The following is a 20,872-nucleotide window of genomic DNA, read 5'->3' on the forward strand; positions in this document are numbered from 1 at the left end:
TTTATTAAAAATACAGCTATAACTGAAAGGATAAATAGACAAACCCACAATTAAGATTGAATTTCACAGCACTCCTCTCTCAGTAATTGATTGAACAAATAGATGGAAAATTAGTAAGGATATGAAAGTCTTAAACAATACTATCAACCAACTTGACCTCATTGACATTTGTAAAACAAGACTACCCAAAAACAGGATACATGTTTTCCATTGTACATGGGATATTCACCAAGACAGATGGTATTCTAGGCCACAAAACTTTAATGAATTTAAAAGAATTGAAAGCATATAAAAGATGTGTTTGGATCATAATGGAATTAGACTAGAAATCAGAGATATATTTGGAAATGCTCCAAAGTATTTGGAAATTAAATAACACTCTTAAATAACTCGTGGTTTGAGGAGGAAATCACAAGGGAAGTAAAAAAGTATGTTGAATTAAATGAAAGTGAAAGCACAAGATATCAAAATTCATGGGATGCAGCTACAGCAGTGCTTAAAGGGAAATAGAGCATTAAATGCGTACATTAAAAAAGGACATTACATATAGATATACAACATTTTATTCATCCATTCATCAGTTGATGGGCATTTGAGTTGTTTCTACTTTTTGGCCATTGTGAATAATGGTACTATGAACGTTCATGTACAAGTTTTTGTGTGGAAATAATTTTTCATTTCTCTTAAGTACATACCTAGGAGTGGAATTGCTGGATAATATGGTAATTCCGATGGCTAACTTTTGAGCAATTGCCATACTGTTTTGCAAAGTGGCTACATCATTTTACATTCCTAGCAGCAGTGCGTGAGGGTTCCAATTTCTCCACATCATTGCCAACACTGATTTTAGCTGTCATACTGGGTGTGAAATGGTATCTTATCATAGTTTTGATTTACATTTCTCTAATAATGAGCATCTTTTTGCTTAATGGCCATTTGTATGTTTTATTTTTAAAATTTTTATTTATTAAAAAAATGTTTATTTTTATATTGGAGAATAGTTGATTTACCCTGTTGCGTTAGTTTCAGGTGTACAGCAAAGTGATTCAGTTATACATGTATATTATCTTTTGAGAAATGTCTGATTAAATTCTTTACCTATTAAAAAAAATTTTTTTTCTTTTTTTTTTGTGGTACGCGGGCCTCTCACTGTTGTGACCTCTCCCGTTGCGGAGCACAGGCTCCGGACGTGCAGGCCCAGCGGCCATGGCTTACGGGCCCAGCCGCTCCGCAGCATGTGGGATCCTCCCGGACCGGGGCACGAACCCGCGTCCCCTGCATCGGCAGGCGGACTCTCAACCACTGCACCACCAGGGAAGCCCTAAAAAAATTTTGTTATTATAGAATTTTTTTCTGTGCTACACTACATACCCTTGTTGCTTATCTATTTTATATGTCGTAGTTTTTGTATCTCTTAATCCCATCCCCCCAACTTGCCCTTCTCCTCTTCCCTCCCCCCACTGGTAACCACTAGTTTGCTTGCTATATCTGTGGGTCTGTTTCTGTTTTCTTATATTCATTTGTTTTATTGTTTTAGATTTCACATATAAGTGATATCATACAGTCTTTATCTTTCTCTTTGTCTTACTTCATTTAGCACAATACCCTCCAGGTCCACCCATGTGGTTGCAAATGGCATTATTTCATTCTTTTTATGGCTGAGTAGTATTCCATTGTATATATGTACCACATCTTCTTTATTTATCTGCTGATGGACACTTAGGTTGCTTCCATATCTTGGCTACTGTAAATAGTGCTGCTGTGACTATCGGGGTGCACATATCTTTTTGAATTAGTGTTTCATTTTCCTTGGATATATACCCAGGAGTGGAATTGTTGGGTCACATGGTAGTTATATTTTTAGTTTTTTGAGGAACCTGCATACTGTTTTCCTTAGCGGCTGTGCCAAGTTACATTCTCACAAACACTGTACAAGGGTTCCCTTTTCTCCACATCCTTAACAACATTTGTTATTTGTCATCTTTTGATGACAGCCATTCTGACAGGTGTGAGGTTATGTCTTATTGTATTTTCCTGACGATTAGAGATGTTGAGCATCTTTTCATGTGCCTGTTGGCCACCTGTATGTCTTCTTTGGAAAAATGTCTATTCAAGCTTCTGGTCATTTTTTAATCAGGTTGTTTATTCTTTTGATATTGAGTTGATAGAGTTGTATGAACCATTTATATATTTTGGATGTTAACCCCTTATCTGTCATATTATTTGCAAGTATTTTCTCCCACTTGGTATGTTGTCTTTTCATTTTGTCAGTGGTTTCCTTGGCTGTACAAAATCTTTTAAGTTTAATTAGGTCTCATTTGTTTATTATTTATTTATTTTTTTAACATCTTTATTGGAGTATAATTGCTTTACATTGTTGTGTTAGTTGCTGCTGTATATAACAAAGTGAATCAGGAGGGCAGACAGCAGAAGCAAGAAGAACTATAATCCTGCATCCTGTGGAACAAAAACCACATTCACAGAAAGATAGACAAGATAAAAAGGCAGAGGGCTATGTACCAGATGAAGGAACAAGATAAACCCAGGAAAAACAACTAAATGAAGTGGAGATAGGAAACCTTCCAGAAAAAGAATTCAGAATAATGATAGTGAAGATGATCCAGGACCTTGGAAAAAGAGTGGAGGCAAAGATCAAGAAGTTGCAAGAAATGTTTAACAAAGACCTAGAACAATTAAAGAACAGGGCTTTCCTGGTGGCACAATGGTTGAGAGTCTGCCTGCCGATGCAGGGGACGTGGGTTTGTGCCCCAGTCTGGGAAGATCCCACATGCCATGGAGCGGCTGGGCCCGTGACTCGTGGCCACTGAGCCTGCGCGTCCGAAGCCTGTGCTCCGAACGGGAGTGGCCACAGCAGTGAGAGGCCTGCATACTGAAAAAAAAAAAAACAAACAAACACCTAGAAGAATTAAAGAACAAACAAAGACGAACAGTACAATAACCGAAATGAAAAATGCACGAGAAGGAATCAATAGCAGAAGAACGGATAAGTGACCTGGAAGGCAGAATGGTGGAATTCACTGACGTGGAACAGGATAAAGAAAAAAGAATGAAAAGAAATGAAGACAGCCTGAGAGACCTTTGGGACAACATTAAATGCAACAGCATTCGCATTATAGGGGTCCCAGAAGGAGAAGAGAGAGAGAAAGGACCCGAGAAAATATTTGAAGAGATTATAGTCGAACACTTCCCTAACATGGGAAAGGAAATAGCCACCCAAGTCCAGGAAGCACAGAGAGGCCCGGGCAGTAGAAACCCAAGGAGAAACACGCCGGGACACATAGTAATCAAATTGACAAAAATTAAAGACAAAAATTACTGAAAGCAACAAGGGAGAAACGACAAATAATGTACAAGGGAACTCCTATAACGTTAACAGTTGAGTTCTCAGCAGAAACTCTACAAGCCAGAAGGGAGTGGCATGATATATTTAAAGTGATGAAAAGGAAGAACCTACAACCAAGATTACTCTACCTGGCAAGGATCTCATTCAGATTCGACAAAATCGAAAGCTTTACAGACAAGCAAAAGCTAAGAGAATTCAGCACCACCAAACCAGCTCTACAGCAAATGCTAAAGGAACTTCTCTAAGTGAGAAACACAAGGGAAGAAAAGGACCTACAAAAACAAACCCGTAACAACTAAGAAAATGGTAATAGGAACATACATACCGATGATTACCTTAAACGTGAATGGATTAAATGCTCCAACCAAAAGACACAGGCTCACTGAATGGATACAAAAGCAAGACCCATATATGAGACCCACTTCAGACCTAGGGACACATACAGACTGAAAGTGAGGGAATGGAAAAAGATATTCCATGCAAATGGAAATCAAAAGAAAGCTGGAGTAGCAATACTTATATCAGATAAAATAGACTTTAAAGAATGTTACAAGAGACAAGGAAGGACACTACATAATGATCAAGGGATCAATCCAAGAAGAAGATATAACAATTATAAATATATATGCACCCAACGTAGGAGCGATACATAAGGCAACTGCTAACAGCTATAAAAGAGGAAATCAACAGTGACACAGTAATAGTGGGGGACTTTAACACCTTACTTACACCAATGGACAGATCATCCAAACAGAAAAGTAATAAGAAAAGAGAAGCTTTAAATGACACAATAGACCAGATAGATATAATTGATATTCATACGACATTCCATCCAAAAACAGCAGAATACACTTTCTCCTCAAGTTCGCATGGAACATTCTCCAGGATAGATCACATCTTGGGTCACAAATCAAGCCTCAGTCAATTTAAGAAAATTCAAATCATATCAAGCATCTTTTCTGACTACAACACTATGAGATTAGAAATGAATTACAGGGAAAAAAATGTAAAAAACACAATCACATGGAGGCTTAACAATACATTAATAAATAACCAAGAGATCATTGAAGAAATCAAAGAGAAAATCAAAAAATACCTAGAGACAAATGACAGTGAAAACATGACGATCCAAAACCTATGGGATGCAGCAAAAGCAGTTCTAAGAGGGAAGTTTATAGCAATACAAGCCTACCTCAAGAAACAAGAAAAATCTCAAACATTCTAACCTTACACATAAAGGAACTAGAGAAAGAAGAACAAACAAAAGCCAAAGTTAGGAGAAGGAAAGAAATCATAAATATCAGACCAGAAATAAATGAAATAGAAACAAAGAAAACAATAGCAAAGATAAATAAAACTAAAACCTGGTTCTTTGAGAAGATAAACAAAATTGATAAACCATTAGCCAGACTCATCAAGAAAAAGAGGGAGAGGAATCAATAGAATTAGAAATGAAAAAGGAGAAGTTACAACAGATATACAGAAATACAAAGCATCCTAAGAGACTACTACAAGCAACTCTATGCCAATAAAATGGACAACCTGGAAGAAATGGACAAATTCTTAGAAAGGTATAACCTTCCAAGACTGAACCAGGAAGAAACAAAATATCAACAGACCAATCACAAGTAATGAAATTGACACTGTGATTAAAAATCTTCCAACAAACAAGTCCAGGATCAGATGGCTTCACAGGTGAATTCTTTCAGACATTTAGAGAAGAGCTAACACCCATCCTTCTCAAACTCTTCCAAAAAATTGCAGAGGAAGGAACACTCCCAAACTCATTCTCTGAGGCCACCATCAACCCTGATACCAAAAGCAGACAAAGATACTACAAAAAAAGAAAATTACAGACCAATATCACTGATGAACTTAGAAGCAAAAATCCTCAGCAGAATACTAGCAAACAGAATCCAACAACACATTAAAAGGATCATACACTATGATCAAGTAGGATTTATCCCAGGGATGCAAGGATTCTTCAATATATGCAAATCAATCAATGTGATACACCATATTAACAAATTGAAGAATAAAAGCCATATGATCATCTCAATAGATGCAGAAAAAGCTTTTGACAAAATTCAACACCCATTTATGATAAAAACTCTCCAGAAAGTGGGCATAGAGGTAACCTACCTCAACATAATAAAGGCCACATACGACAAACCCACAGCAAACATCATTCTCAGTTGTGAAAAACTGAAAGCATTTCCTCTAAGACCAGGAATAAGACAAGGATGTCCACTCTCGCCACTTATTCAACATAGTTGTGGAAGTCCTAGCCACAGCAATTAGAGAAGAAAAAGAAATAAAAGGAATCCAACTTGGAAAAGAAGTAAAACTGTCATTGTTTGCAGATGATATGATACTATACATAGAGAATCCTAAACATGCCATCAGAACGCTACTAGAGCTAATCAATGAATCTGGTAAAGCAGCAGGATACAAAATTAATGCACAGCAATCTCTTGCATTCCTAAACACTAATGATGAAAACTCTGAAAGAGAAATTAAGGAAACACTCCCATTTACCACTGCAACAAAAATAATAAAATACCAAGGAATAAACCTACCTAAGGAGATGAAAGACTTGTATGCAGAAAACAATAAGACACTGATGAAAGAAATTAAAGATGATACCAACAGATAGAGAGATATACCATGTTCTTGGATTGGAAGAATGAACATTGTGAAAATGACTATACTACCCAAAGCAATCTACAGATTTCAATGCAATCCCTATCAAATTACCAGTGGCATTTTTTTTTTTTTTTTACAGACCTAGAACAAAAAATCTTAAAATTTGTATGGAGACACAAAAGAACCCGAATAGCCAAAGCAGTCTTGAGGGGAAAAAACAGACCTGGAGGAATCAGACTCCCTGACTTCAGACTATACTACAAAGCTACCATAATCAAGACAATATGGTACTGGCACAAAACCAGAAACATAGATCAATGGAACAGGATAGAAAGCCCAGAGATAAGCACCTGTGGTCAACTAGTCTATGACAAAGGAGGCAAGGATATAGGAGAAAAAACAGTCTCTTCAATAAGTGGTGCTGGGAAAACTGGACAGCTACCTGTAAAAGAATGAAATTAGAACACTCTCTAACACTGTACACAATAATAAAGTCAAAATGGATTAGAGACCTAAATGTAAGACTGGACACTATAAAACTTAGAGGAAAACATAGGAAGAACACTCTTTGACATAAATCACAGCAAGATCTTTTTTGATCCACCTCCTAGAATAATGAAATAAAAACAAAATAAATGGGACCTAATGAAACTTAAAAGCTTTTGCAAAGCAAAGGAAACTACAAACAAGATGAAAAGATAACCCTCGGAATGGGAGAAAATATTTGCAAATGAATCAATGGACAAAGGATTAATCTCCAAAGTATAAACAGCTCATGCAGCTCAATATTTAAAAAGCAACCCAATTGAAAAATGGGCAGAAGACCTAAATAGACATTTCTCCAAAGAAGACATACATATGGCCAAGAAGCACATGAAAAGCTGCTCAACATCACTAATTATTAGAGAAATGCAAATCAAAAGTGCAATGAGGTATCACCTCACATCAGGTAGAACGGACATCATCAGAAAATGTACAAACAAATGCTGGAGAGGGTGTGGCAAAAAGGGAATCCTCCTGCACTCTCGGTAGGAATGTAAATTGATACAGCCACTATGGAGAACAGTATAGAGGTTCCTTAAAAAACTAAAAATAGAACTACCATATGACCCAGCAATCCCACTACTGGGCATATACCCAGAGAAAACCATAATTCAAAAAGACACATGAACCCCAATGTTCATTGCAACACTATTTACAATAGCCAGGTCATGGAAGCAACCTAAATGCCCATGGACAGACGAATGGATAAAGAAGATGTGGTACATATCTACAATGGAATATTACTCAGCCATAAAAAGGAATGAAATTAGGTCATTTTTAGAGATGTGGATGGATTTAGAGACTGTCATACAGAGTGAAGTAAGTCAGAAAGAGAACAACAAATATTGTATATTAACTCATATATGTGGAACCTTGAAAAATGTTACAGATGAACTGGTTTGCAGGGCAGAAATAGAGACACAGATGTAGAGAACAAACGTGTGGACACCAAGGGGGGAAAGTGGTGGTGGTGGTAGGGGGTTGGTGATGGGATGAATTGGGAGATCGCGCTTGACATGTATACACTAATATGTATAAAATGGATAACTAATAAGAACCTGCTGTATAAAGAAATAAATAAAATTCAAAAATTCAAAAAAAAAGTGAATCAGCTATATGTATACATATATCCCCATGTCCCCTCTCTCTCGTATCTCCCTCCCAACCTCCCTACCCCACCCGTCTAGGTGGTCACAAAGCACCAAGTTGATCTCCCTGTGCTATGCGGCTGCTTCCCACTAGCTATCTGTTTTACATTTGGTAGTGTATATATGTCAGTGCTACTCTTTCACTTCGTCTCAGCTTACCCTTCCCCCTCCCCGTGTCCTCAAGTCCATTCTCTACGTCTGCATCTTTATTTCTGTCTTGTCCCTAGGTTCTTCAGAACCTTTTTTTTTTTTTAAAGATTCCATATATATGTATTAGCATATGCTCTTTGTTTTTCTCTTTCTGGCTTACTTCACTCTGTATGACAGAATCTAGGTCCATCCACCTGACTACAGATAACTCAGTTTTGTTTGTTTTTATGGCTGAGTAGTATTCTACTGTATATATGTGCCACATCTTCTTTATCCATTCATCTGTCAGTGGACACTTAGTTTTCTTCCATGTCCTGGCTATTGTAAATAGAGCTGCAATGAACATTGTGGTACATGACTCTTTGAATTATGGTTTTCTCAGGGTATATGCCCAGTATTGGGATTGCTGGGGCATATGGCACTTCTATATTTAGTTTTTTAAGGAACCTCCATACTGTTCTCCATAGTGGCTGTATCAATTTACATTCCCACCAACAGTGCAAGAGGGTTCCTTTTTCTCCACACCCTCTCCAGCATTTATTGTCTGTAGATTTTTTGATGATGGTCATTCTGACTGGTGTGAGGTGATACCTCATTGTAGTTTTGATTTGCATTTCTCTAATGATTAGTGATGTTGAGCATCCTTTCATGTGTTTGCTGGCAATCTGTGTATCTTCTTTGGAGAAGCATCTATTTAGGTCTTCTGCCCATTTTTGGATTGGGGTGTTTGTATTTTTGGTATTGAGCTGTATGAGCTGCTTGTAAATTTTGGATATTAATCCTTTGTCAGTTGCTTCATTTGCAAATATTTTCTCCCATTTTGAGGGTTGTCTTTTCATCTTGTTCATGGTTTCCTTTGCTGTGCAAAAGCTGTTAAGTTTCATTAGGTCCCATTTATTTTTGTTTTTATTTCCGTTTCTCTAGGAGGTGGGTCAAAAAAGACTCTTGCTGTGATTTATGTCATAGAGTGTTCTGCCTCTGTCTTCCTCTAAAAGTTTTATAGTGTTTGGTCTTACATTTAGGTCTTTAATCCGTTTTGAGTTTATTTTTGTGTATGGTGTTAGGGAGTGTTCTAATTTCATTCTTTTACAGGTAGCTGTCCAGTTTTCCCAGCACCACTTATTGAAGAGGCTGTCTTTTCTCCACTGTATATTCTTCCCTCCTTTATCAAAAATAAAGTGACCATATGTGCGTGGGTTTATCTCTGGGCTTTCTGTCCTGTTCCATTGATCTGTATTCCTGTTTTTTGTTCCAGTACCATATTGTTTTGATTATTGTCACTTTGTAGTATAGTCTGAAGTCCGGGAGCCTGATTCCTGCAGCTCCATTTTTCTTTCTCAAGATTGCTTTGGCCATTCGGGGTCTTTTGTGTTTTCTTAGAAATTGTGAAATTTTTTGTTCTAGTGCTGTGAAAAATGCCATTGGTAGTTTGATAGGGATTGCATTGAATCTGTTTATTGCTTTGCGTAGTATAGTCATTTTCACAGTGTTGATTCTTCCAGTCCAAGAACATGGTATATCTCTCCATCTGTTGGTATCATCCTTAATTTCTTTCATCAGTGTCTTATAGTTTTCTGCATACAGGTCCTTTTTGTCTCCTTAGGTAGGTTTATTCCTAGTATTTAATTTTTTTTGTTGCAGTGGTAAATGGGAGTGTTTCCTTAATTTCTCAGAGTTTTCAGCATTAGTGTATAGGAATGCAAGAGATTTCTGTTCATTAGTTTTGTATCCTGCTGCTTTACCAAATTCATTCATTAGCTCTAGTAGTGTTCTGGTGGCATGTTTAGGATTCTCTATGTATAGTATCATGTCATCTGCATTGACCGTTTTACTTCTTCTTTTCTGATTTGGATTCCTTTTATTTCTTTTTCTTCTCTGATTGCTGTGGCTAAAACTTCCAAAACTATGTTGAATAATAGTTGTGATAGTGGACAACCTTGTCTTTTTCCTGATATTAGAGGAAATGGTTTCAGTTTTTCACCATTGTGAACCATTTTGCTGTGGGTTTGTCATATATGGCCTTTATTATGTTGAGGAAAGTTCCCCTTATGCCTACTTTCTGGAGGGTTTTTATCATAAATGGCTGTTGAATTTTGTCAAAAGCTTTTTCTGCATCTATTGAGATGATCATATGGTTTTTTTCCTTCAGTTTGTTAATGTGATTATAGCATTGATTGATTTGCATATATTCAAGAATCCTTGCCTTCCTGGGATAAACCCCACTTGATCATGGTGTATGATCCTTTTAATGTGCTGTTGGATTCTGTTTGCTAGTATTTTGTTGAGGATTTTTGCATCTATGTTCATCAGTGATATTGGCCTGTAGTTTTCTTTCTTTGTGACATCTTTGTCTGATTTTGGTATCGGGGATAGTGGCCTCGTAGAATGAGTTTGGGAGTGTCCCTTCCTCTGTTATATTTTGGAAGAGTTTGAGAAGGATGGGTGTTAGATCTTCTGTAAATGTTTGAGAGAATTCACATGTGAAGCCATCTGGTCCTGGGCTTTTGTGTTTTGGAAGATTTTTAATGACAGTTTCAATTTCAGTGCTTGTGATTGGTCTGTTTATGTTTTCTATTTTTTCCTGGTTCAGTCTCGGGATTTTGTGCTTTTCTAAGAATTTGTCCATTTCTTCCAGGTTGTCCATTTTACTGGCATATAGTTGCTTGTGGTAATCTCTCATGATCCTTTGTATTTCTGCAATGTCAGTTGGTACTTATCCTTTTTCATTTCTAATTCTGTCTTCTCCCTTTTTTTCTTGATGAGTCTGGCTAATCGTTTATCAATTTTGTTTATCTTCTCAAGCAACCAGATTTTAGTTTTATTGATCTTTGCTATCGTTTCCTTCATTTCTTTTTCATTTATTTCTGCTCTGATCTTTATGATTTCTTTCCTTCTGCTATCTTTGGGTTTTTTTGTTCTTTCTGTAATTGCTTTAGGTGTAAGTTTAGGTTGTTTATTTAAGATTTTTCTTGTTTCTTGAGGTGTGATTGTATTGCTATCAGCTTCCCTTTTAGAACTGCTTTTGCTGCATTCCATAGATTTTGGGTTGTCATTGTCATTTTTTTCTAGGTATTTTTTGATTTCCTCAGTGATCTCTTGGTTATTTAGTAGCATAATGTTTAGCCTCCATGTGTTTGTATTTATTACAGTTTTTTTTCCTGTAATGGATATCTAGTCTCATAGCGTTGTGGTGGGAAAAGATACTTGATAAGATTTCAGTTTTCTTACATTTACTAAGGCTTGATTTGTGACCCAAGATATGATCTGTCCTGGAGAATGTTCCATGAGAACTTGAGAAGAAAGTGTATTCAGTTGTTTTTGGATGGAATGTCCTATAAATATCAATTTAGTCTATCTGGTCTATTGTGTCATTTAAAGCTTGTGTTTCCTTATTTATTTTCTGTCTGGATGATCTGCCTATTGGTGTAAGTGGGGTGTTAAAGTTCCCCACTGTTTTTGTGTTACTGTCGATTTCTCCTTTTATGGCTGTGAACATTTGCCTTATGTTTTGTGGTGCTCCTATGTTGGCTGCATAAATATTTATAATTGTTATTTTTTTCTTCTTGGATTGATCCTTTGATCATTATGTCATGTCCTTATCTCTTGTAACATTCTTTATTTTAAAGTATTTTATCTGATACGAGTATTGCTACTCCAGCTTTCTTGTGATTTCCATTTGCATAGAATATCTTTTTCCATCCCCTCACTTTCAGTCTGTATGTGTCGCTAGGTCTGAAGCAGGTTTCTTGTAGACAGCATATTTAAATGTCTTGTTTTTGTATCCATTCAAACAGTCTTTGTCTTTCGGTTGGAGCATTTAATTCATTTACATATAAGGTGTTCGGTGATATGTATGTTCCTATTACCATTTTCTTAATTGATTTGGGTTTGTTTTTGTTGGTCTTTTTCTTTTGCGTTTCCTGCTTAGAGAAGTTCCTTTAGCATTTGTTGTAAAGCTGGTTTTGTGGTGCTGAATTCTCGTAGTTTTTGCTTGTTTGTAAAGCTTTTTATTTCTCCATTGAATCTGAATGAGATCCTTGCTGGGTACAGTAATCTTGGTTGTAGGTTTTTCCCTTTCATCACTTTAAGTATATTCTGCCACTCCCTTCTGGCTTGCAGAGTTTCTCCTGAAAGATCAGCTGTTAACCTATTGGGGGTTCCCTTATATGTTATTTGTTGGTTTTCCATTGCTGCTTTTAATATTTTTTCTTTGTAGTTAGTTTTTCATAGTTTGATTAATATGTCTCTTGGTGTATTTCTCCTTGGATTTATCCTGTATGGGACTCTCTGCACTTCCTGACTTGATTGACTATTTCCTTTCCCATGTTAGGGAAGTTTTCAACTATAATCTCTTCAGATATTTTCTCAGTCCCTTTCTTTTTCTCTTCTTCTTCTGGGGCCCTTATAATTTGAATGTTGGTGCATTTTATGTCCCAGAGGTCTCTGAGACTGTCCTCAGTTCTTTTCATTCTTTTTTGTTTATTGTGCTCTGCAGTAGTTATTTCCACTATTTTATCTTCCAGGTCACTTATCCGTTCTTCTGCCTCAGTTATTCTACTATTGATTCCTTCTAGAGAATTTTTAATTTCATTGTTCATCATTGTTTGTTTGCTCTTTAGTACTTCTGGGTCCTTGTTAAGAGTTTCTTGTATTTTCTCCATTCTGTTTCCAAGATTTTGGATCATCTTTACTATCATTAGTCTGAATTCTTTTTTAGGTAGACTGCCTATTTCCTCTTCATTTGTTGGGTCTGGTTGGTTTTACTTTGTTCCTTCATCTGCTGTGTATTTCTCTGTCTTCTCATTTTGCTTAACTTACTGTGTTAGGGGTCTGCTTTTTGCAGACTGCAGGTTCATAGTTCCCATTGTTTTTGGTGTCTGTCCCCAGTGGGTAAGGTTGGTTCAGTGGGTTGTGTAGGCTTCCTGGTGGATGGGACTGGTGCCTGTGTTCTGGTGGATGAGGCTGGATCTTGTCTTTCTGGTGGGCAGGACCGTGTCCGGTGGTGTGTTTTGGGGTGTCTGTGAACTTAGTATGATTTTAGGCAGCCTCTCTGCTAATGGGTGGGGTTGTGTTCCTGTCTTGCTAGTTGTTTGGCATGGGGTGTCCAGTACTGGAGCTTGCTGGTCGTTGAGCAGAGCTGGGTCTTAGCGTTGAGATGGAGATCTCTGGGAGAGCTCTCTCCCATATTATGAGAGGCCAGGAGGTCTCTGGTGGACCAGTGTTCTGAACTTGGCTTTCTGACCTCAGAGGCTCAGGCCTGGCACCTGGCCAGAGCACCAAGACCCTGTCAGCCACACAGCTCAGAAGAAAAGGGAGAAAAGAAAAAACAGGAAGAAACAGAAGTTATTAAAATAAAATAATTAAAAAAGAGCAATTAAACAAATAAATCCACCAATGATAGCAAGTGCTAAAAACTATACTAAAAAAACCTGGACACGCAGAACCCTAGGACAAATAGTAAAAGCAAACCTATACAGACAGAATCACACAAAGAAGCATATACATACACACTCACAAAAAGAGAAAAAGAAAAATATATAAAAAAAGGAAGAGAGCACCCAAATAAAGAAACAAATCTACCAATGATAATCTCTAAATACTGAACTAAGATAAACATAAAACTAGAAACAAATTAGATGCAGAAAGCAAACCCCAAGTCTACAGTTGCTCCCAAAGTCCACCGCCTCAGTTTTGGGATGACTCGTTGTCTATTCAGGTATTCCACAGTTGCAGGGTACAGCAAGTTGATTGTGGAGATTTAATCTGCTGCTCCTGAGGCTGCTCGGAGAGATTTCCCTTTCTCCTGTTTGTTCGCACAGCTCCCGGGGTTCAGCTTTGGATTTGACCCGCCTCTGCATGTAGGTCGCCTGAGGGCATCTGTTCTTCGCTCAGACAGGATGGGGTTAAAGGAGCAGCTGATTCGAGGGCTCTGGCTCACTCAGGCCAGGGTGAGGGAGGCGTACGGAATGCAGGGCAAGCCTGTGGTGGCAGAGGCCAGTGTGATGCTGCAATAGCCTGTGGCACGCCTTGTGTTCTTCTGGGGAAGTTGTCCGTGGATCATGGGACCCTAGCAGTGGTGGGCTGCACAGGCTCCCGGGAGGGGAGGTGTGGATAGTGACCTGTGCTTGCACACAGGCTTCTTGGTGGCTGCAACAGTAACTTTAGCGTTTCATGCCCGTCTCTGGTGTCCACGCTGATAGCTGTGGCTTGTGCCCGTCTCTGAAGCTTGTTTAGGCGGTGCCCCTCTCCTTATGCACCCTTTTAGGAAGTATGAGGTCTTCTGCCAGCATTCAGTAGGTGTTCTGTAGGAGTTGTGCCACATGTAGATCTATTTTTGGTGTATTTGTGGGGAGGAAGGTGATCTCCACATCTTACTCCTCTGCCATCTTGAAGGTCCTATTATAGAATTTTAAAGAGTTCTTTATTCTGGATACAGGTCTGTTAAAAGAGTTATGTTTTGTGAATATTGTCCATTCTATGAGTTGTCTTTTCAGTTTCTTGTTGGTGTGCTTTGAGATACAAACGTTTTTAATCTTGATGAGGTACAATTTATGTATTTGTCTTTTTGTTGCTTGTGTTTCTGTCATATCTAAGAAACCATTCCCTATTCCAACAACACCAATATTTACTTCTGTTTTTTCTTCAAAGAGTTTCCGTTTTAGCTCTTATATTTAGATCTTTGATCATTTTGAATTAATTTTTGCATATAGTGTGAGGTGTAGGTCGTCATATTTATTAGTATGCTGTAATACGTATACTGTACGTATGACCCAGCCGTACCACTTTTAGGTTTTTACCCAAGTTCACTCAAAATCCATGTACATATCAGCTTTATTCATAACAGCCAAAACATGGAAACAACTCAGATGTCCTTTAACAGTTCTTTCATCGCCCCCAAGTGTGGTACATCCTTACAATGGAATACAGCTTCGCAATAAGAAGGAACGAAGTACTGACATGCCCAACAACATGGATAAATCTCAGATGAGTCATGCTTATTGAAAGCAGCCAGATTCATCTGCCTTCCTTAAAGGCATTAGCACTCAGAAATAAGAGATGATAGACCTCAGAGGATGATGGTAACTATGACAGATATGTGCTTTTTCCTTTGCAGGCATTATTCTCAGTGCCTTATAGATATTAACTCATTTTATACCCACATCTTTATGAAATACATATTATTATCCCAATTTTACAGGTCAGGAAACTGAGCTAGAGAGGTTAAGTAACTTCTCCCATGTGACATAGTTAGTAAATAGTGTCACTGGGTTCCACATCCAGGCCCTCTTTTGCCACAGTCTGTACTATTCTACTAGTTTTGTATTTCATAGGAAAGCTCTGGGTGTAGCCAAAATATGAATGAGTTATTTGGGAACTTAAGCAAAGCCTTATTAATGAATTTGCTTATTTTCTTTCCTTCTCGGGCATACTTTCTGTTACACAGTTTTCATTCTTAGCTCAAGTAGGACAGGGTTCCCTTCAGTTGAAAGGGTCAAATCTGAGTTTTAAAATTCTAGCCTTTCTTTTCTGTTAAAAGACAGCAGATTTTTAAACAATTCCTATTTTATTTACCCTTATAATTTAGAGCCTGACTGACTTCCATGATACTTGGAGATAATCTCCTAAAACAAATCATTTGTCTTTAAATTTCATGTCCCCTAATCATTTGCTGTTTTCAAAAAAAGAAAAGTGATTGCTAGAAAAAGAGACTAGGATGCCTAGATCTTGGTTTCGAAATACCATTCTCCAGTAAAAGGAGTCAGGACTCCTTGGTGAAGAGTTGATTCCAAGTTTGGGGAAATGCAAGATGAGCTTGGAACATGTTTTGGTACCAGAAAGTAAGAAAATGCTCAAAAAACCCCCAAACAACAAAAAAGGGAAGCAAGTCAAAAAGAGCCAGGGACAATTTGAAGGGACTCAATGACCAAAGCCAGGATATTTGAACAAGAAAATAAATAATGATAGTAATGAGTTATAATCCATGAAATAAAATAAATATCCATGAATCCATACTAAGTTAACAATTGAATAGATAGATTGGATCGAGAATCAGATCCATTTGTTCAGTAGTCTTCCTTATAGAATCCTAATCCATACGCATGAAAGGAATGACGGAAGTAACATGCCGTTAGGCAAACCCACAAGGATCAGTTGTTGTAGGCACGAGCCATCAATGGATGCTGAAATTAGTGAGCTAACGTGTGCTGAGAAACAGGGTGTTTAGGCATAGTCTCAGTAGATCTCCCCACAGGGTGCTTATTAATTACAAAGGGAAAAATAATAGCTTCATGGTGGAGAAATCTGACAGACACCACCTTAACCAGTGATCGTCTGACAGCCCCAGTAATAAGCCATGTGAACATCATGGACCCTTGATGTTAGGTCCTGAGAAGGGCACAATGTCTTCTCTGTGATGTTCTTGCCCAAAATGTATAGCCTCAATTTAATCACAAGGAAATAGCAGACAACCACACATTGAGGGCCGTTGTATAAAATAACTACAGAAACTCCTCAGAAGTGTCATGGTCCTGAGAGATGAGGAGACACTGGGCACACTTAAAGCCTGGAGCAAGGAGACACGGCAGCTAAACACAGTGGGATCCCAGGTGTGGTGCCGGACCATGACGACCAGGATGAGGACGCAAGTGCTAAAACTGGTGACATGTGAATAAGATCTGTGGATTAGTTAATAGGCTTGTATTATTAGTTTAGATAATTTTACTAAGATCATATACAGTGTTAACATTAGGGAAAGCTGGGCAAAACCTGTACTGGAGTTCTGTGTACTAATGTTGCAACTCTTCTATTAATGTAAAATTATTTTAAAATAAAAAAGTTTAAAAAATGTAAAAAGAAAACAGATACTCTGTGATGCCCAGAGAATAACATACATTCAGTGATCAGATTGTTGAGGATGTGCTAAATTCAGTGCCAACCATAGTAGGAAACTTAAAAAAAATATCCGCTCCCGAGGAGCTTATAGCCCTTCAAGGGGCTGAGAAAGTCATGCAAACAATTGATTGTCATCTGCTAACTGATTTCTGTAATCTATGCAGATGAAAGTTCAGGGAGCATATAGGAAAAAGAACTCTTAATGTATTGAAAGAAATAAAAAAAAAATTTTTTTCTTTTTAATTTTATTTTTGCGGTACGCGGGCCTCGCACTGCTGTGGCCTCTCCCGTTGCAGAGCACAGGCTCCGGACGCGCAGGCTCAGCGGCCATGGCTCACGGGCCCAGCCGCTCTGCGGCATGTGGGATCCTCCCGGACTGGGGCACGAACCTGCATCCCCTGCATCGGCAGGCGGACTCTCAACCACTGTGCCACCAGGGAAGCCCTAAAAATTTTTTTATTTAGAGATGTTTTGGATTGAAATAACTTTGTGCCCAGGTTGAATTCTTTGTAGTAGATTGTCATTTTTGCATTTGGTCACCATCAGCAAAAGCCTTTCCGTGTGTGGCAGAAAACGGATTTCCTAAGTATCACTGGAGCTCCAGCTGTTAGAGCATCATTTGCTTCTTGTAATACGTATTGAAATAGGAAAGAGGAGAACAGTCTGGTTCAGCACAGTATCTCATGCCTACTTTGTTTACAGCTTGTGAATGGACCCCTCTCCATTGTCACTTTTTACCTGAAAGTAAGGCAGGGGGCGTTGCCGGCGCCACCTGGATTAGGCCTCCAGGATGCCATGACAAGGAGGAGGGTGGGGATGGGGGTAGGTGGTGTTGCAGTGTGAGTGGGCGTGCGCATGCACATGCAAGAGAGGTCTCTGGTGAGCAGGGGCCCAGCCCCCAGCCTCAGGGCACCCAGCGAACTTGCCTCTTTTACCATCCAGAGTACAAATGTCTTATGATTTGCCATCATAAGACATTTTTTGTGTGTTGGAATGTAGATGTTAATAATGAAGTGAAACCTGGTTATTTGAGCCTCTCTTTAGGGACAGAATTTAAGATGCATTCGAGTTTCATTCTGGACATGTCCCAATTGTGATCTCTTTTGGTTGCAGAAATGGTGGTGTGGCAAAGGGGCCGGGGTCTCTGAGAACAAGGAGTAGGCTGGATGGAGGGCCTTTCTCCTTTGTCTTCCAGGGCATGTGAGACAGTGTTACTGTCTCAGTATTCCTCCCCTCACTTTTATCACCTCTTAGTCACCCATCCCACATTTGTTTGATTTCAAAAGGCCTTTTTTGCAAATAGGCTGTTGTAACTCCTCTGTATAAAACTTTGGTTCCTCATCTCCCTGTTTCTCTTTTCCTGTAGGAGAGGAAGTGGGCTATACTGAGCTCATGAGAGATGATCAGGAATTTGAACTATTTCAATGGAGAACTGATTTCTGGGATTAAAGGAGAGGATCAACTGCCTTTCTTCCCAGGAAAGCTGGGAGGCTCAATCACATGGCCTTCATTCACAGGCTCTAAAAATAGAGCAGTGCTGATCTGGTCTGTAGGGATGCAGTTCGTGTTCCCAGGCCCTTCTGCTGCTGTGTCCAGCATCTGAATGTTCCTGTCTTCCTTTGTTTTTATAATGAAATCTCAGATGTGCTCATTGAGATCAGAGGAGATAATATCGAAGCCTGATTTCGATCACACTGAGATGTTATAGCTTGTAAACATCTATTGTACAGTAACTACTGTCTTGTTGGCACAGAGTTTCAGAAACTGTGGAGGAGTGTCACTGTGGATTCAATGGATGAGGAGAAAATTGAAGAGTATCTGAAGCGACAGGGTATTTCTTCCATGCAGGAATCTGGACCAAAGAAAGTGGTACGTACTCTCTAGAAGAAAATGTAATCCTCTGCTCTTTGAACTGTTAGCCTGTGTCCTGTGCAGCTCTCGGAAGAGCAGGTAGGTAGTTAGTTCTCCCTTCCAGTTTTTTCTGTGTCCTAATCCTGTGACCTTGGTCAGATGCATTCAGATCACGTCTGGTGTACTGAGGGCCAACGGATCTCTTTGCCCTCAGGGGCTGCTCGCCAGGTATGTGAGAGCCTCCCCGGCAGTCAGTGCCTGCCCTTAAGCTCCAGCCATAGGGCGTGCAGTGCCCACGTGTTGTGCTCCCAGTTTCTGCCAGGGGCTTGCTTCATCGTTCTGGCCTTTATGGTCTTCACCGCACCCCCCCACCCCTCTTGCTCCCGGAGCCCGGTGGTCTCGGTGCCTGGCTTTGCCCTAGCCCTGATCACACTGAATTATCCTTGTTGACTTTCAGATCCCTTAGGAACCAGATATTACTGTCTTTATAGCCCCCAAATCCTGCTCATTGGAGGGATTTGTAATTGAATGAAGACCTGTGAATTCCTTTACCAGCTAACCAGCTCTCTGCAGCCCAGGGTCAAAGCCAGGATGAGAACTATTTCACTAACACCCTCCTTCCCTGTCCACCATCGTGCCTTTGTAGCTTGACTTGTTTGTGGCTTAGTGTTTTATTCAGTGAAGTTTTAGGACTCCTTTAAAAGGGGAAATTTATTGCCAGTGATCTCCAAGAATTAGCGTGATTGCAGCACTTCATGGTTTCCCGTCATTGCTTAGTTTGTTAATATTATGTGATATTAGTATTTCAGGTATACAGTGAAGAAAAGAGGATAATATTTAACAAATCTTTCTGTGTTCATCCACTTCCCAATTTGCCCATATCTCTATATTTTGCTGTATTTGCTTCAGGTCTTTGTTTTATTGGTAATTAATGGTGGATAAAATTTTAAACCTGATAATAGAGATGAAAAACAAAAGAGATTTACTGTCTCTCTTTTTACCCACTTCATGCCTACAATAGTTCTGGTTAGTTTTCATGCCAGCCCATTTATTCCAGGTGGAGGTATGCACTTCACTGTAACAGAAAGCCCTGGTCTGTGTTTTCGAACAAGGATTGTGTGGATTGGTGTGTGTGAGGCTGGGCTGCAGAACAGAAAAAAGGTCACAAACCCTGCATCTCTTTGCTGCTGGTTTCTGGGGCATCTTTTGTAAATCCTCCCCATATTACCGCTCTGAGTAGCCATTGTTTCTAACTGTCTTTACCTTTTCCTGTAGGCTCCTATTCAGAGAAGGAAAAAGCCAGCTTCACAGAAAAAGCGACGGTTTAAAACTCACAATGAGCACTTGGCCGGGGTGCTGAAGGACTACTCTGACATCACTCCTGGCAAGTAGTAGACAGTTTTGTCTGAGAGCAAAGAGTTACAAAGTCAAGATCTTCCTTGTTGACGCTGGGATCTGAAGACTGACCGTCTTCCCATTCTACTTCTTAGGACCGAGGACAGGAGCAGTTCAGTTTACAGAACTAGTGCAAATTACCAAACTTGAAGCTTATTTTCATTAATGGGCTAATGAGAAATGTTATGTCCCCTGTTAACCTCCTTCTTGGGGGAAAGGCGCTCAGCATGGCATACAGGTGACTTTGCTATTTATCTCTACTTCTAAGTGGTTCCTGGTTCCATTTTCCTTTTCATTACCTTAGAACAGGTTTGCCGATAGTCTTGAATGCAATATTTGTTTATTCCAAAAGAGCATATTTATAATAAAATCGTTGTAGAAGGAGCTCTGAGATGTCAGTGAGTTCAGTTTGCTTCTTTCCATTCTTGGCAGTGACGGGTGGCAGCTCGTCTTTGACTCCCACAGGTGGTGTCTGGAATGCTGTTGGAGACCGAGGTCTGGGCTGCATTGCTGAGTGTGTGGATTTCACAGTTGGAACCCAAGGTGTGCCTCTTGGTAGCAGGTGAAGCAGTAAAGGTACACTACATGTGATTTTTTAATGCTTGCTTTTAAAAGGGTAAATCAGTATTTAGCCTCTTGGATTTTGCACATCATGTTCTCATGCCATCTCCAGCAAGGATGAAGACATGACTGTGTCCCAGCCCTGATGGGGCTTGGCCCTGAGGTTCTTCTTTCAGAGACTCCCTCTGTCTCCCAATCACTGGCTGAGCTCAGGAGAGCTGCTGTCACACATGTGGGTTAAGAGTTGTGGTGACTTTTGGGGAAATCTGTGGTCATTCCATCATTCTATGGTAAACTACCCATTTTCCTTATCTGTGCTTGT

General features: G+C 39.2%; 1 protein-coding gene across 2 annotated transcripts in view; it reads left to right on the forward strand.

The window, feature by feature from the left end:
* Nucleotides 1-20,382, forward strand: part of GTF2E2 (general transcription factor IIE subunit 2) — a 74,633-nt gene extending 54,251 nt beyond the window's left edge. For both annotated transcript variants that reach the window (XM_060001120.1, XM_060001119.1), the window contains 2 exons: nt 18,497-18,612; nt 19,870-20,382. In XM_060001120.1, coding sequence (XP_059857103.1) covers nt 18,497-18,612; nt 19,870-19,986 — 233 coding nt within the window. In that variant the 3' untranslated portion in view covers nt 19,987-20,382. The remainder of the gene's footprint in view (nt 1-18,496; nt 18,613-19,869) is intronic.
* The last annotated feature ends 490 nt before the right edge of the window (nt 20,383-20,872 follow it).

This window comes from Delphinus delphis, chromosome 21 (assembly GCF_949987515.2).
Source record: "Delphinus delphis chromosome 21, mDelDel1.2, whole genome shotgun sequence".
In the NCBI taxonomy this organism is placed as follows: Eukaryota; Metazoa; Chordata; class Mammalia; order Artiodactyla; family Delphinidae; genus Delphinus; species Delphinus delphis.